The sequence below is a fragment of the Delphinapterus leucas genome, chromosome 1 (genome assembly GCF_059928025.1).
Source record: "Delphinapterus leucas isolate spDelLeu-1000000601 "Yukka" chromosome 1, BTC_Dleu_Yukka2, whole genome shotgun sequence".
Taxonomy (NCBI): Eukaryota; Metazoa; Chordata; class Mammalia; order Artiodactyla; family Monodontidae; genus Delphinapterus; species Delphinapterus leucas.
This window is the reverse complement of record NC_143129.1, coordinates 165,496,353-165,512,344: the sequence shown is the minus strand read 5'-3', so window position 1 is coordinate 165,512,344 and position 15,992 is coordinate 165,496,353. Positions and strand designations below refer to the sequence as shown.

General features: G+C 55.1%; 1 protein-coding gene across 1 annotated transcript in view; it reads right to left on the bottom strand.

The window, feature by feature from the left end:
- COL16A1 (collagen type XVI alpha 1 chain) overlaps positions 1-15,992 on the bottom strand; it is a 51,623-nt gene that overhangs the window by 22,730 nt on the left and 12,901 nt on the right. Inside the window, exons 20-45 of the mRNA XM_022575056.2 lie at positions 15,846-15,884; positions 15,180-15,224; positions 15,003-15,038; positions 14,393-14,503; positions 13,951-13,986; positions 13,687-13,722; positions 13,501-13,611; positions 13,089-13,133; positions 11,224-11,259; positions 11,057-11,101; positions 10,626-10,757; positions 9,816-9,851; positions 9,483-9,590; positions 9,044-9,166; positions 8,883-8,936; positions 8,624-8,665; positions 8,282-8,317; positions 8,143-8,196; positions 7,527-7,595; positions 5,378-5,431; positions 5,262-5,288; positions 4,514-4,573; positions 4,288-4,335; positions 4,102-4,155; positions 432-485; positions 176-208 (exon numbers count right to left, since the gene is read on the bottom strand). Coding sequence (XP_022430764.1) covers positions 176-208; positions 432-485; positions 4,102-4,155; positions 4,288-4,335; positions 4,514-4,573; positions 5,262-5,288; positions 5,378-5,431; positions 7,527-7,595; positions 8,143-8,196; positions 8,282-8,317; positions 8,624-8,665; positions 8,883-8,936; positions 9,044-9,166; positions 9,483-9,590; positions 9,816-9,851; positions 10,626-10,757; positions 11,057-11,101; positions 11,224-11,259; positions 13,089-13,133; positions 13,501-13,611; positions 13,687-13,722; positions 13,951-13,986; positions 14,393-14,503; positions 15,003-15,038; positions 15,180-15,224; positions 15,846-15,884 — 1,524 coding nt within the window. The remainder of the gene's footprint in view (positions 1-175; positions 209-431; positions 486-4,101; positions 4,156-4,287; positions 4,336-4,513; positions 4,574-5,261; positions 5,289-5,377; positions 5,432-7,526; positions 7,596-8,142; positions 8,197-8,281; positions 8,318-8,623; positions 8,666-8,882; positions 8,937-9,043; positions 9,167-9,482; positions 9,591-9,815; positions 9,852-10,625; positions 10,758-11,056; positions 11,102-11,223; positions 11,260-13,088; positions 13,134-13,500; positions 13,612-13,686; positions 13,723-13,950; positions 13,987-14,392; positions 14,504-15,002; positions 15,039-15,179; positions 15,225-15,845; positions 15,885-15,992) is intronic.

Genomic DNA, 15,992 nt, shown 5'->3' with positions numbered 1-15,992 from the left:
TTCCGAGCCGGCCCCTGACTAGGCCCCCTCAGCCAGATGCCTGGCATGCACGGTCCCCACAAACAGCTCCATCTGCAGTTCTCTGTGTGTGGTGCCACGCAGCTGAGCGCTGACTGCAAAGATCCCCTTAGGGGAACCCCTGCCAGTTCCTACACCCTCCCTCTGACTCTCTTACCTTAAGGACATGCTGTTCAATGGGCAAGGATCCCTGCAAGAGACAGACACAAGGGCTCAGAGGGCGAGTGGAAGGGGGACGGAGACTTACGGCACCTGGTGGAGCCTCGGGAAGCTACATGGCATCCAGGTTTCTCCCAACCTCGGAAGACGGAGGGAAGAGGGACCCCCACAGCAGCTAAGGGCGCTAGCATGGCAAGCTCAGGCCTGGGAAGAGCAGGGGAGGCGCTGGACAGTGAATCCAGGCCGGTACCTACCAGCTCTGCAGTCAGCCCAGGCTGTCCTGGCAAACCGTTGTTCCCAGGCACTCCCTGCAGCCAAGAAAAGTGAGTGGACACCTCTCTCTAGCCCGCAGGTCACCCAGAATCTTTCTCGCCATCGCCACTGCCCCTCCCCCTCATCCTGAAGAGCTAAGAGCCCTGGCTGACATCTATTCTCAGCGCAAAAGTCTCCAGGGGCTTCTCTGGTGGCACAGTGGTTGAGAGTCTGCCTGCCGATGCAAGGCACGCAGGTTCGTGCCCCAGTCCAGGAAGATCCCACATGCCGCGGAGCGGCTGGGCCCGTGAGCCATGGCCGCTGAGCCTGCGCATCCGGAGCCTGTGTTCCGCAACAGGAGAGGCCACAACAGTGAGAGGCCCGCGTACCGCAAAAAAAAAAAAAAAAAAGTCTCCAGGCTGTTTGTAGGGGGAGCTGAGGAGGCCCAGAGGTGTGACTCACCCCACCAAAACCAGTCCAGATGATTTCTTCCCCTACATGTTAGGGCAATGGGTCTTCTATATAGTAAATAACTATTATTTCTTTCTGTGCTAAGTACTTTTCCTATATTTTCTCACTATATTTTCTCATTTAATCACCACAGTTGTTTTGGTGAGGTAAGTGTTTATCTCCATCTTAAAAACAAGACAAAGAACTCAGAGAGGCAAGCAACTTGCTAAAGGTCACAGGACAAGCAGGGCACAGAGGTGACATTCAGATTGAGGAGCACTGGCTTCAACCCCTCTCTTAACCACTATTTCTGCATCATTCCTCAAAAGACATTCCCCAGAACACTCATGCACACACAGGGTAGAGGCCTGGGAGTCATACCCATCTAGGTGCAAATTCTAACTAACTACCTGTACAACTTTTGTCAGGTTACTTGCAGGGAGGTGGGGGGGGCGGAATCTCTGTGCCTCAGTTTCCTTTTCTGTAAAAAAGTGGTAGTTTGTGCTGAGGCTTAAAGGAGATCACGGCTATAAGGAGCTTAGTACAGAGCATGGCACGAGGGATGCTCACGTTAAGTGTTTACCACCCAGACTCTGTTCCCATTACAGACTCACAATGCACATCTGCATATTAAATGCTCCGTGGAGGCAGGGAGTACGTTCGGTTTTAAATCCCCAGTGCCCGACCTGGAGGAGGCTTGCATCCCATACATGCTGAGGGAACGCACTGCTGCTCACTCCGCACACGGGATTTCCTTGGCCCGCTCTGAGAGCTGGCCTCCCTTCAAGTCCCAGCTCCCAGCAATAGAACATGTTACCCTCCCTGGCAGCCCACCCGATTTCAGGCCAGGCTCCGCCAGGCCTGAGTCAGACCTGGTGTCCGTCTCCCCCGGCCCCTCCTGCACCTCCACATGACATCACCCAGCCCTGGTCATTCCGAGTCCTCAATGAGTTAAGGAGGCAACGTGCTTAGAACAGCCCCTGGCACAGGGGAAACACCGTGACCGTGTTAATTCTAATTATGCCCCCAAATTATCATTCACCCCCTGCCCCACTCTCCGTTGTCTGTGTTAGTTCAAGCCGGATACTTTGTGATTTTCTTTTCCTGCGCGCCCAGAACTATACCTCCCACTTGTTCTACTGTAGAAGTGAAGAGCTACCTGTGCACTGTCTACTAGCTATAGAGCCGCACACTTCTTAACGTCTGTAGGAGTGGATGGGGATTACTGGAGCTCTGGTTGCTGTCTATCTCTGAGCCCGTTCCTGCACCTGAAGAGAGGAGCTGCTGGGCCCTCCCTTCCTTGAAACACCCTGCCTGGCACAGGGCAGGTGTCTGCAAACAGCAGCCTCGGCTTGGTCTCCAGCACTGGTGCCAGAAGAGGACTCTGGTGCCTGGGACCAAACTCAGTGGCGGTCACTCTTTTCTGCCTCGTTCCCCCAACATGTCTTGGCAGGGTTCACGTGACATCTGCGTGCGCTTGTTAATGGGTCACTTTGAAATGACTCTCACGCTTCTCCAGGCAAACCACAAGCCCCCTGCAGCCTGATGCCTGTTTCCTGGCAGTGCAGCAGGAAGCCTGGACACTTGGTAAAGGTGTGGCTGGCCTGTGGGGGACACAGAGTTGGCTCTAATTCTGAGCTCTCAATGAGACAGAGAATTGGAATACTGACAGAGGCTCCCATCAGCAAAGGGGGCCCACCAGAGCAGATTCTCAGCCCAGGGTGAAAGGGGGTATATATAAAATCATCAGGGCAGGGGGGAGTAGTTTGTTAAAAGCTTCCATGCAGTTCTGCTCTGCCTTTTCAGGTGAGACTCACTCTTCCAGGAGCTGGGAGCCAGACACACAGAAGCTACTGTCTATGCCTCCTAGGGCCTCTGGGATGTGTGGCCTGGCGTGCAAACCTTGGGGAGCCACCCTGCAGGGCAGTGGAGGGCAGAAGAAAGTGCCCTGCAAGGGAAAGCCCCAGTCCAGCACTGCCAGTTCATAGCTGATGACTTCAGACAAGATATTTCACCTCCCAGAACCTCAGTGTGCCCAGCTGTGACTTAGGGATCCACCGCCTTCCTATTGGAGTTGATGTAAGGCTCAAACAAATGCGGGAGAATGGATGTAAAATCATAACAGTGGTTGTTGTCATAATGATGGCTAATGCCTTCCGAGCATTCACTACACGCCAGGCAAGGTTCTACACGTTTAGCATGCATTAACTTGTTTAATACTCACAAAAGTCCCATGAGGTAGGTCCTGTAATTACAATATCTCCACTTAACAGACGAAGGAACTGAGACACAGAGAGGGTAAGTAACTTACCCAGCATCACAAAGCTAACACGCAGCAGAGCTGTGATTCAAAGCCAGGCTGCCTGGTCCTGGAACACACACTCTAATCATGATGCCACAAGGATCTCAACTCCTACTGCTCTCCCCTCACCCCCTGGCCTCCTTCCTATTCTCCAAACACGGCAGGCATGTTCCCACCCCTGGGGCCTTCGTACCTGCTCCCTTGTCTATCTGTCAGGAATACTCTCCTTTGCAGGCTCTCCCCTCATTTCCTTCAAGTCTTTTGATTTTTTTCTTTTTCCCTTTTTTTCCTTTAAGTCTTGATTTAAACATCCTCTTCTTTTCAACACTTTTCTCAAATATCTTCCCTGGGCTCTCCCCATTTTCTCTCCTCACTCCCTGCTTTAACCTTCGTATCAGGACACATCATTTTCTAACATACTATATTTTATTTATTTCTCTTGCTTATCGCCTGTCTCTCTTACTAGAATGCAAGCTCCCAGAGGGCAGAGATTTCATTCTGTCCACTGCTGTATTGCCAGCACCTAAAACAGTGCCTGGAAAATGCTAGGTGTGCAAAAATTTCATTGCATGAATGAATGTTGAACGCTGCTCCAAAATGGTGAGCTCTGCACCAGTGTCCAGGATTGTTAGCTGACCCAGGTTCTGGGTTCCGGACAGCTGACCAAGGCCCGAGCTTGACACAGGTGTCAGTGGGGTACCTGGGCTACAACAACAGGGCATTCCTCAAAAAAGGTCTGGGAGTACACACAGCCTGCCCTCAGGGACCAGTGCATCCTCCGTACCACTCTGGGAAGCGGGAGCACAAGGAGTGAGAAATGACACATACAAGCGTTGGGGCAGGGGAGCGGCACACTTGGGGTCCAGCCCAGAGCATGCGCCCTGTTGCCTTGACCCCCCTCTTCTCTTCTCCCTCTTTACCTGAAGCCCAGGCATTCCAGGGGGGCCTGGTGGTCCGGGAATACCCGGAGGACCCTGAAGGAGAGAAGAAACCATCAGACCCAGAAGAAAGTTCTGCCCCATCACTGGGGGTGCCGGCGTTAGGATGCGCAAGCCTTGAGGCGCGGGCGGACAAGAGGAGAGACGGAGGAGACAAGCGACACACACCTGCGGGCCCGGCTGCCAGGAGCTGCCCATCCAAAGTCCCGGAGCACCCTGGGTGGGAGTGGGGATCACAAAAGAAGGGGAGAGGCTATAGGCAACGTCCACACCAAGCACAGGGCTGCGTGGGGACGCAGTTGGCTGGGGCGCAGGGGCCTGTGAGTCTTGGGCACAAGGCCGGAAGCCAGGCCTCACCCCCAGGCCGGGGGGGAAGGCTCTCGGCACCACTTACCGGCATGCCAGAGAAGATGGGGTCCCCTCGGGAGGGGCAGGAGCACTCTCCTGGCTCACCCTGAAAAGAAAAGAGCGTTTGTCAGCAGGGGGTGAGGATGGAGGACCCTCTGGAAATCAACAGCTGGGAGGCAGGGCAGGCTCTAGAGATGGAGAGGACAGGGTTTAAATCCAGGATCGGCCTCTTTTGACGGTACCCTTGGGCAATCTGAACCTCAGTCTCCTCATCTATAAAATGGGGATAATAATACCAAGTGCAAAGACTGTCATGAGGATGGAATGGATGAATGTATATAGAGTTCCTGCCATGTGCCAAGCACTCAGCCATCAACAGCTCTTGGTGTTGCTGCATTTCTAGCTTCGTCATTGTCTGCTGCTGCGTAAGTATTCAGCCCCATTCCCCTTGGCCCAGCCTGGCTTCCATGCCCTTCTCTCCTGGTCCCTCATATCCCTGTCCTCTCACTAGTCCTTCTGAACTCAGTTCCTTCCCCTGTCCTCTAACTCAGCGTCCATCTGAAAATGTAGCTTCCCTCCATGGGGGCCTTGGAGCTCTCTAGGTCTCCTGGGATCCTGATTGAGCCCTGGGCCAGCAACGAGGGAGCTAGTGGGTGGCAAGGAGACCAGGGTGACTCCTCAGCACCCATCCTTCAGTCCAGGGCTACAGCCAAGTGCAGAGGGTCCCCTGGGTGGCAGAGCTCCAGGGGCTGCTAATTTCCCCAGAGTATTGGTCACAGGTCCCTGGGACTTACCTTTTCTCCCTGAGCTCCCTTTTCACCCTGCAGGGAAGAAACACAGGGGGATGAGTAGATAGGGGTGTGGAGAAAGCCAGCTGTGGCTTCCTGCTGCCCCTCGACACGGTACTCACCAGCATCCCTCTGGCTCCTGGAAGTCCAGTCTGTCCTTGCTGCCCATCAGGCCCCTGAAGGGAGAGAGCCCAGGGTCAGTGGACGAGGCTGGACAGCAGCCAGCCATCTGGCCTGCCAGCAGGGGAGGGTGATAGGACAAACAGAAGCAGCGCCAGGCTCCCCTGGAACCCACATCCCAGTGCCCATGTCTTAGAGTAGGAGACTGAGGCCCAAGAGACAAGGCGAGGAGGAAGGAGGAAGAACACTGGCATTTCCCCAGCACTTTCTGGGTGTCAGGCACTGGGCCAAGCACCTGTCAGGGCACACTGGATGGAATCCCTACTCCCAGCCCTGCAGGATGGTATTGTTCCATTATACAGGTGAGGAAACAGAGGCTTAAAGACATTTTGTAATAGACCCAACAGCACGGCTGCACCCAGGTCTGTGCGGCCCAAAGTCCCTGCTCTGTCCTCTTACCCTTTAGTGTTTGACACAATTCTCTCCATCATAAAAGTTCTCTCAGTTGATTTAAGGAGGAGACAGGAATTTCAGCCCCGATTTGTCAACAAGGAATTGAAGGCCCTGAGAGGCTGTCACTGGCCTGAGGTCACACAACTAGTGAGTGCGGCACCAGAATTGGGAAACCTCCCGGATGGGATTCAACTTGAGGGAAGACGGTGTGGAGAAGTCAGCAGGGCTTTCTGATGGCTGCTGTCCTGCGGGACAGGCCACCTTCCCACGTGGGACTCAAAGCTCCCTGAGGACCAGGGCCGCCTTCACCTTCACCTCTGCCTTTACCGGGAGCTCCCTGGGACAGGCGGGGACCCTGACTACCCAGCTGTGCTAGGCAACCACACGGACGGTGGGGACTTGGGCAAGGCTGCGGCCCCTCTGGGCTTCAGCGCACCCTCAGGAGGAATCCATCTGTGATTCCCAAACTGGGCCTGGAATTTCTCTAGGGATCCATAAAGACAGAAAAGATACAGTTCACGGGCTATTTTCAACACTACCAAAAGCCTAGGAAAAATTATACGTTTGCCCACAACCTGGCATGGCACAGGCTGGCTGAAAGGTAGCATTTCTTTGATTTAGGCTAGAATTATGTCATCTTAAAAAATTCTAGTGTGTTCATGTGGAGTCGAAGCTAGCTATTATACAAGTCTTTGATGAATAAAAATGAGGAAGTGCATATATTGTTACCTAATCTATGCAATTTGTTCAACAGACACATCTTTCAGAACATGGGAATCACTGGTGGAACAGCAATAAAGGGAGGTCCTTGAGGGTAACACGGTTGAAAGTGTTGCTGGTCTAGATAGATCTGTGCGGGCTAGTACGGTAGCCAATAGCCACATGCGGCTACTTAAATTTAAAATAATTAAAATTAAATCTAGGGCTTCCCTGGTGGCGCAGTGGTTGGGAGTCCGCCTGCCAATGCAGGGGATACGGGTTCGTGCCCCGGTCCGGGAAGATCCCACATGCCGCGGAGCGGCTGGGCCCGTAAGCCATGGCCGCTGAGCCTGCGCGTCTGGAGCCTGTGCTCTGCAACGGGAGAGGCCACAACAGTGAGAGGCCCCTGTACCGCAAAAAAAATAAAAAATAAATCTAAAGTTTAGCTCTTCAGTCACACTAGCTACATTCTGAGCGCTCGACAGCTATGTGGGGCTGGCGGCCACATCTCAGGCAGGGCAGAGAGTTCTATTGGGCAGCACTGTTTTAGATGATCCCAAATGACTCCAAGGTTTGAAGTGGAGGGTGGCGGGCAGAACATATGGGCTTTGAGTCAGACAGACCTGGGTTCAAGTCCCGGCTCTGTCTCCTCACTCTCTGGCCTTCAGTTTCCTCATCTGTGAAATGGGGATAATCATAGCCATTCCCTTACAGGGCTGTTGTGAGGATTAAGTGAATCTCTGTTTGTTTAGAGCTTAGCACAAGGCCTCAGCACTGTCACTGCTCAAAAACTGGTTGTGTTCAATACTGTCATTCTTCAGGGGCTCCCCCCAAACAGGGTGGTCTTCCTTCTCCCAGGCCGGGCCAGGCTGAGGCCTCTCTCCTCCTGTCCCCCATGTTGCTGGGATGGGCAGGGTCAGCCCCATGCCCTCTTCCTGGCGGCAACGCCCTTGGTCCAAGCAACATCCCCAGTGTGGAGCGCGGGGGGCGGGCCCTTACCGGAGGCCCAGAGACACTGGCACCAGCAGGTCCCACAGGCCCAGTGGCTCCTTTCACCCCTGGAGATCCCTGTGGAAGAGAGGGTAGAAAGGTTGCAGGGCCAGAGTTTAAAGCTAGCTACAATCCAGCAGGTGAGACCAGGCCTTGGGCGGCCCTCTGACGAACATCCCTCAGCTCCCATGTCCCCTGTGCCCACTGCCAGGACATTCCGAAGTGTTATAAGTCTAGAGCCCAGGGCTTCCCTGGTGGCACAGTGGTTAAGAATCCGCCTGCCAATGCAGGGGACACGGGTTCGAACCCTGGTCTGGGAAGATCCCACATGCTGCGGAGCAACTAAGCCCGTACGCCACAACTACTGAGCCTGTGCTCTAGAGCCCGTGTGCCACAGCTACTGAAGCCCATGTGCCTAGAGCCCGTACTCCGCAACAAGAGAAGTCATCGCAATGAGAAGCCCGTGCACTGCAATGAAGAGTAGCCCCCGCTCACCGCAACTAGAGAAAGCCCATGTGCAGCAACAAAAGACCCAACACAGCCTAAATAAATAAATAAATACATAATAAAATAAATAAATTAAAAAAAAAAAAAAAGTCTAGAGCCCAAGCAGACAGAGGCTCACCTTGGCACCCTTCTCTCCAGCAGGGCCAGGTGGCCCCCGAGGTCCCAGAAGCCCCTGCAGATGGAAGCACACTTAGTTACCTTTATCCTAGAGTGGCCCCTTCACCTGCCCATCTCCTCCAGGCCCGAGGCAGACGTACCTGAATGCCAGGCAAACCCTGGGCTCCAGGCTCCCCCTGCAAGTCAGAAAAGGCAGACTGGGCCACAGCTGCCCAAGCCAACCTGCCCCGCCGGCAGACCTGGTCTGGGGTGGGGTGTCGGCCAGCCCAAACTCAGGAGAGCTCCCCAAGGAGACTCTGAGGGTCAGAGAGGGGCAGGGGGTCAAAACCAAAGTCCCAACAGAAACAACCGCAGGCCAGGGCTGTGCCCTTGAGCGTCTGGAGGCAGGCAGAGCTCTGGGGTTTGGGGCACAGGTGGGAGTGAGCAGCTGGCTAAGGGAAGTGCTGGGAGGCAAGCAAGCAAACGTAAGGCTGGAGACTCACCTGGGGCCCCTGGACTCCCACTCCTGGAGGCCCTGGCTCTCCCTGAAGAGGCAGAAGGACAAGCCTGCGCTTGAGATTCCCCACTCACCCTTCTCCCCTGTCCCAGCCCCTCCTCCTGGACCTCCTCCACCTCCGCGCCCTCCCTGCTCTGCAGCTGATCTCCATTCCCCTCTCCAGGCCCTCCGTCCCCAGGCGCATCTCCGCATCCGCGCCCTCACCCACACAGAGCTGCAGCCCAGGCCCTCACACTCACACACACCTGTATGCCCTTCAGTCCTGGGGGTCCTTGAACTCCTGGTAGACCAGGCTGGCCCTAAAAGACACAGGTGAGCCATGGGTCCCCTCAGGGGAAAGGGGGCAGGAGGGAGAGAAGGAAAGCCCAGGGAGGGAAGGACAAGAGGGCAGGTAGCCAGAACTCACCGGTTTACCAGGCCTGCCCACGCCTTCCGGCCCCGGATCTCCCTTCAGGCCTGGCTTCCCAGGCGGTCCTGCCCTGTTGGTCAACGCCCCCTGCAGGCTGGGGCAGGCAGTGCAGCCATCACCCTGGTCAGAGAGGGGCACAGCCAGGAGCTCGTGAGCCAGGCCTGGCAGCCAAGCCGGGAGGAGACATCGAAAAGGGGATCCTTGTGCCCTTCTGAAAGCTCTGCCCCTCCACTGACCCCTCCTCAGCCTGGGATATCAAAATCGGCCCCTGACACGCCTAGCTCTCCTCCCTGCCTCGGAGAATAGCCGAGGCGCCTCCACCCAGTGATTCTGGCATCCCCTGAGGCTCACAGCCTGACCCCAAGTCCTTCCCCTCACTAGCTCTCAGCCTAATCTCTTTCTGCTCATGCAAAAAACTGCGCCCTGCCTGACTGACCTTTTCTCCTTTTGGCCCTGAAGGGCCCCGAACCCCAGGCTCTCCCGACAGTCCCGGCCGCCCCATGGTGCCCGGTGTTCCAGGATCTCCGGGATTCCCAGCATCGCCCTGTAAGGAGTAGGGTTCAAAGAGGGCAGGGGTGATCCAGCTGGAGTAGGGTTCAAGGAGGGCAGGGCACGGTGCCCTCTTGGGACCTGCAGGCACTCAGAGCCCTTCACTGGGGCTGGGGGCTGGGCAGGGAGTGGAGAGTGGGCACAGGGCAATCAGGAATAGGAGGTGGGGAGGGCATCTGAGAGGAGGTGGTGCCCACCCGTGCCCACCAAATTATCTTACCTTCTGTCCCTTCAATCCATGCTCTCCAGCTTTGCCCTGAGGAGGAAGCACTTCCAGCACCCATTCACTCATACTAGACACCCTTAAGTGTCTGGCACTGTGTTAGACTCCGGGAATATACAATATACAAGACAGATCAAAATCTCTGCTCTCATTCTAGTGAAGGGATATTCAAGAGAAGACACTTGAGCCAGGATCCCTGCCTGGGTGATCCTGGGCAAGTTACTTAACCTCTTTGTGCCTCGGTTTCTTTATCTGTCAAATGGGGACAATAAAAAGAGCACAGGCTTCTCCCTCGTAGGGTTCTTGTGAGGTTAGCTGATACAGCTGATACACATGAAACAGTGCATGGCTTGTGAAGTACGCTATGTCAGCATTCGCTGCTATTAGTAAAGCAGTAACAATAATAATCGCCACGGTGGTAATTATCATTTCTTGAATGCCTATTATGTGCTGCTAAGTTCTTCACACACATCGTTCCAGGCTTTACAACAACACCGTGCATAGGAAACAGAGGCACAGAGAGGGGAAGTAACTGGCTCAAGCCAAAGGGCTAGGAAAAGGCAGATCTGGACTTCGAACCCAGGTCCACCTGGTTCCAGGTTGGTGGTCTTTCTGCACAGCCGGCCATGCTGTGTCCCAGGATGAAGGGCAGAGGCCTGTCAGGCCAGCTGCCCCTGGGGACAGAGGCACTGACCCCTCCACACACTCTCACCTACTCCCCACTGCACAGGGAGCCTAGAGACCCAGGCAGCCCCTGTCCCCCTTAAGCCCTGCCTGTATCCCACCTCCACAGGCCCCAGAACTCACCTGTTTTCCTGGCAGGCCAAAGCCTGGATGCCCAGGCTCCCCCTTCTCTCCGGGAGGCCCAGGCAAGGCCACCACGTGGCTGTCCCCATCCTGGTGCTTGGACAGGGCTCTGCATGACTCACAAGGCTCCCCCTGCCAAGCAAGGACACAGAGTTGGGGGACCCCAGGCAGGTTTGGAATCTGGGGCTGGGGAATGTAGCCCGGCCTGACATAGCACCTGTGCTTGCCAAGGGATATCTCAGGAGACATTGTGGGAAAACAGGTAAGAAACGAAGGTGGGGGCCAAGGCCTCAGGGGTCCTGACATCATGCTAAGGAATCAGATGTTACCCTCAGGCAGTGGGGAGCCTCGGAGGGTTTGAAGTAGAGCAGGATAAGCGTGTGTTTGGGAAGCTGGCACTGGCTGCGGCGCGGGAAACGTCTTCAACTTACCTTCTCCCCCTTGATGCCTGTGGGTCCCACTGGCCCTGGAGGCCCCTGTGTGATAAGAAGCCGTGTGTGATGCCCAGCGTCTGCCTGGGCCGTGCCGGGGCCTCTCATCTCCCCGCGTCCCACCTTGTCCTTCTCCCCAGAGCTGTTGGCATCCAAAGCTCACTTACCAGGCCGCCGGCTGGCCCTGCCTCCCCGAAATTACCCTGAGAGCAAAGCAGAGAGCACAGGGTCAAAGTGAGGAGGCCACTCTAGGCCATTCCCAAACCCCAAACGACACAAATAACCCCTTGGGACACCCAGCTACCCCCCTCATTTCCTGGCTAGGGAAACTGAGACCCAGAGAGGGAAAGGGATTTCCCCAAGGTCCGCAGGGGAGTCTGTGGCCAGCCTGTTTCTGTCCCCAGCCTCACTCTGCAGAATCCCAGCCCCGACCTCAGCTCTGGCCCAGCACGCAAAGATCACGAATTCATTTATCCAACAGTCACTCGCTGGATGCCTGTACACACTGTGCACTCAGCGAGGTGCCACTGGGTAGCAGTGAACAGCACAGACAAACACACTTGTGGAGCTTACACCCTTGCAGGGACACCAAGAACTTTTAAATAATTGTAACTGAATAGCGATGAGTGCTGTGAAGGAAATAAACAGGGTGATGAGACAAAGTAGGCGGGGGAAGCCATTTTAGACAGGATGGTCTGGGAAGTGTTAACTACAATTATTATCAGAAAGACGAGACAAAGGCCAACCAACGAAACAACAGGGGGAGGTAGAGAGGAAAAACGTTCTAGACAGTGGGAGCCACAAGTACAAAATCTAAGAGATGGGAACATTCTTGACATATTCCAGAAAGTAAGGAGGGCAGCACATCTAAGGCACAGGAAGTGGGGAGAGGAAAACCAGATGAACCTTCAAGGCAGGCAGGGCCAGGTGTCCAGGGTCTTGTTAGGCATAGAAGGCCTTCAGTACAAAGTCGAGTCATAGAAGTATTTTAAGCAAGGAAATAATGTAACCTGAGGGTTTTGTTTTGTTTTGTTCTTTTCTTTTCTTTTTTAACAAAGCCCCATTAGCTACTGGATGAAAAAGTTTAAGAGCTGCAGCGGCCACAGGCAGGCCAGCTAAGGGGCTGCTGCCACCATCCCAGTGAGAGATGATGGGACCCAGACGAAGTGGCGGTCGTGGAGGTGAGCAAAGCAGGTGGAGTTGAGAGAGGTGCTGTGGCAGAACTGTCAAATGGAGGAGATGATGTGGAGATGGGAGGAATCAAGGATGCTGCACCGTTTGGGGTTTGAGGAGGTTTGAGGAACTCGGTATATGCCATTTACAGAGATGGGGGGACCGGAAGAGTAAACAAGTGTGGGGCGGGAGCACAAAGCTCCATCTGAGAAATGACAGGCGCGATTTGCCTGGTAGAGCGGAGTCTGAACGTCCTGCATTATTAGTTCAACGCTGTCATTTGTCTCCAATGCAACCACAAATACAAACGTTCACATGGCACTGAAATCGAGTAACCCAGCCGAGTAGGGAAGATGACCAACTCTGGAACCACGTTCCCTGGACTCAAATCCCAGGTCTGCACCCAAACACCCATGTGACTTTGAGCAATTTACTTGGCCTTTCTGGACCTCTGTTTCCTCATCCATAAAATGGGAATAATGGAGTACCTACCCCATGAGGTTTTGGGAGGAGGAAACAAGTCAATACACCCACAAGCCCTTGGAATGCTGCTCGGCACAAAGTAAGTGGTAAAGAAGGGTTATTATTATTTTATTATAAGGTAGTCTTGAATGTACTTAATTGTTTTGGATTATCAGTAAATTAAAAATACAACACTAAGGAACTTTCTTGGAGAACATGCGGGCTCTCAGAAATCAATTCTTTGACTCCAGTCTGCAAAACACTGATGAATTTCTTTCCCTGTGGATTTACAGTTTGATCTCTTGTCTATGTTGTCCCTATTCCCCGTCCAGGGACCCCCTCCCCTGCCTCCCGGCCAAGAAGACCCTGGTGTTCCTGACATCTAACCAGGTCTCACCTTCTCTCCTTTCAGCCCTGTTGGCCCTGGAGCCCCAACTTTCCCCTGAAAAACAATCAAGTCACAGTCACTGCATCCCCCCCACTCCCATCCCTCCAAGACTCCATGGGTCCCAGTGTTCACCCAGAAAGAGAAAGGCCAGCTCAGAATTACAAATCCCACAACCCTGCAGGTAGCTGGACAACTACCTCTGTTATACAGATGGGCACTCAGAGGTTCTAAGAGGGAGTCCCGGGGCAGTGCAAGGGTGGAGGGAGACACCGGGCTACAGGCCTGGAGAACCTGCCTCAGGGCCTCCCTCCTGGTCTCTGCCTTGAGACCCAGAGCCTAAGGAGCCAGGGAGGCCACCAGTGTGGCAAAGATGGGCTGGCCTGGCCTGGCCTGGCCTGGCTAGGAGGCAGCAGTCACTCACCGGAAGGCCAGGCAAACCGAGGCCAGGAGGGCCCACATCTCCTTTGGGCCCTATAGAGGGCCCAAGATGTTGGGCTGCTATGGCTGAGCTGCAGGACAAGCAGGACTCCCCCTGCGGAAGGAAGAAAAGGGATCAGAAAGGCTCCCAGTAGTCAGAAGGCGCCAGCCAGAGAACCGCGTCCCTCACCTTTTCTCCTTTGAGGCCTTGGATGCCAGGGTCACCCTGCAGGGAGAAAAGGTTTATGGGCTGAGAGACTGGGTATGTTGGGGCACCCCAAATTTCCTAGCCATATATGAGGACAGCAATGTCACACACCACAAATGCTTCAAACACGCAGGGGTCCCAGGGGATTCAAGGTCAGCACCCCAGAGCCGGGGCTCATCAACCCATGTGACAGATGGAGGAAATGAGGCCAGGCTAAGCTACCCCGCCAGAAGTGCCGGTACATACCCGATCACCCTTTTGTCCACCAGCTCCCAGGCCCTGCTGAAAAAAAGGGTCTGTGAGGGAGTGGGGTACAGAGTCCAGCCCAGGACCATAACCCAGCCCTGCCCGCTCCTTTCCTCCACCTCCAACCAATACCCAATCCCAGGAGGAGGGCACAATCTCACTCACTATAAGGGTTGGCTCCACCCCAGCTTGCCCAAAAGGCATCTTAAGCTTTGGCTGGGAGAACCCTGGTTGGTTGCCATGGAGACCTGGGGTAGCCTTCTAGCCCAGCCCTAAACTCTATGGTTCAGCCCCCACCCCCATGGAGCTAAGAGCCTAGACTCTCTGCCCACACTGTCTCTATGGCCATGAGAAGTTTCCAGCCCCTCTGCCCAACTCCTCTCTATGATTATGCCCCCTGGTTTTTTGGTGGAGTCCCACAAGAGCCACCCTGGGCACTCACCCTGGCTGGTGCAGGAACACCCGGTTCTCCCTTGGGCCCTGGCTTTCCAGGGAGCCCCACAAAGTTCTGGAACCCTTCAGGCAGCGCTGGGCACACTTCGCAGGGGTCACCCTAGCAGAAGGGAGAGAGCATGAATGGACAAGTTGGGGCTAAGACCCTGGGAAAGACAAGGAGCTCTAGGCATGGGGTGGGCCAGGGCCAAGTGGACAGCTGGAACACTGAGGGGGCTTTCCGTTCAACCGACTCATTCATTCAGCTTACGATTCCTGGACATCAAAAACTACATCCTCAAAAGAAAAAAAAAAAAACTACATCCTCACAACAAGCCATAAGAAATCACTGTGTCCCATTTAGAAGTATGGCAACTTGGGCAAAGGGAAAAGCTCATTGACTTGCTGTGTTCGTGTGCGTGGTCGAGGTGGGACTTGAACCTGTCTGTGTAACTCCAAAGCCAGGCCCTTTAGTAATCACACGCACATCACAGGAACAAAGAAGGGGTGGGGGTCCCCCGAGGAGGGTCCCAGGCCCAGCGCCCTTGATGCTCAGTGTCACCTTCAGAGAGAGGCTTGCCCTCCCATCCCAACCTGGGGAAACCAAGCCTGGGACTCACCTTCTCTCCCTTCAGCCCTGGAACCCCTGGCTTCCCCTGTTGGAGAAGCAGTGAGCGTTAGTGCCACAGCAGAGAGGGCCCGAGGACCTAGCCCCTCTCTCTCTGGAGGACTTGGTAGACGAGGCCTGGGCACGGTGGGCAGCAGCTCCCCTCCCCCACCAGATTGGGGTCACTCACAGGTTTCCCACCAGGACCTTCCTTTCCCGGCACTCCGGAGCTGCCCTGTGGTCAGAAGAAGGGTTAAGGGGGAGGCTTCTGGCCGTGACCTCAGCCCATGCACCCCTTTGCCATCCAGTTCCCTCTCTGGACAGCAGGACAATCTCGCCAAATCTCCCATCTCCTCTCAGTCGGTTTTGTCAACAAACACTCCCTTCCTGTTGCCTGTCCTTCTCCATGTCTAACCCAAGTCCTTCTGGTTGCAAAGGAAGGGAGAACATGAGGCCTCTATGTGCCCCTTCCCCAGTGCAGCACGTTTGGAGGTGACACGGGTGACCCCAGAGGAACCACAGCAGAAAGACATTTCCAGGGCTTTCTGCTTGTCAAGGCATAGGGCCCTAAAATGAGCTTGGGCCCTCTAATTAGGCCACTCCGGTCATTACCAGACTTAGGCCTGCCCGTCCCTGTGCCTGCAACCCAGGCCAAGGCTCCCACGTCAGCAAGCACTGGGATGGGGACACTGCCCACTGCGGGGCCCAGCCCCCTAGCCCCTTCCCCAACATGCCGGCCACCTCCCTCCTCCCTGCTGCTGTCCCTGCTGCCCCGGCCACCCCGGCCCCATTCTCCTCTCTCCTCCCGCTAAGCAGGGCGCCTCCCGCATGTGCCCCTGCTCCTGCTTGCACTTACCTTGTCTCCCTTGGGTCCTGGAGGGCCACCTGGGTCCCCCTGAGGGCAGAAACAGGGTCAGGCAGGGGCTCCCCAGGGCCCTCACATTACAGTGAGATCCACTCTGGCCCTTTCCCCCAACCAGGCCCCCTGGGACCAAGCCTTACC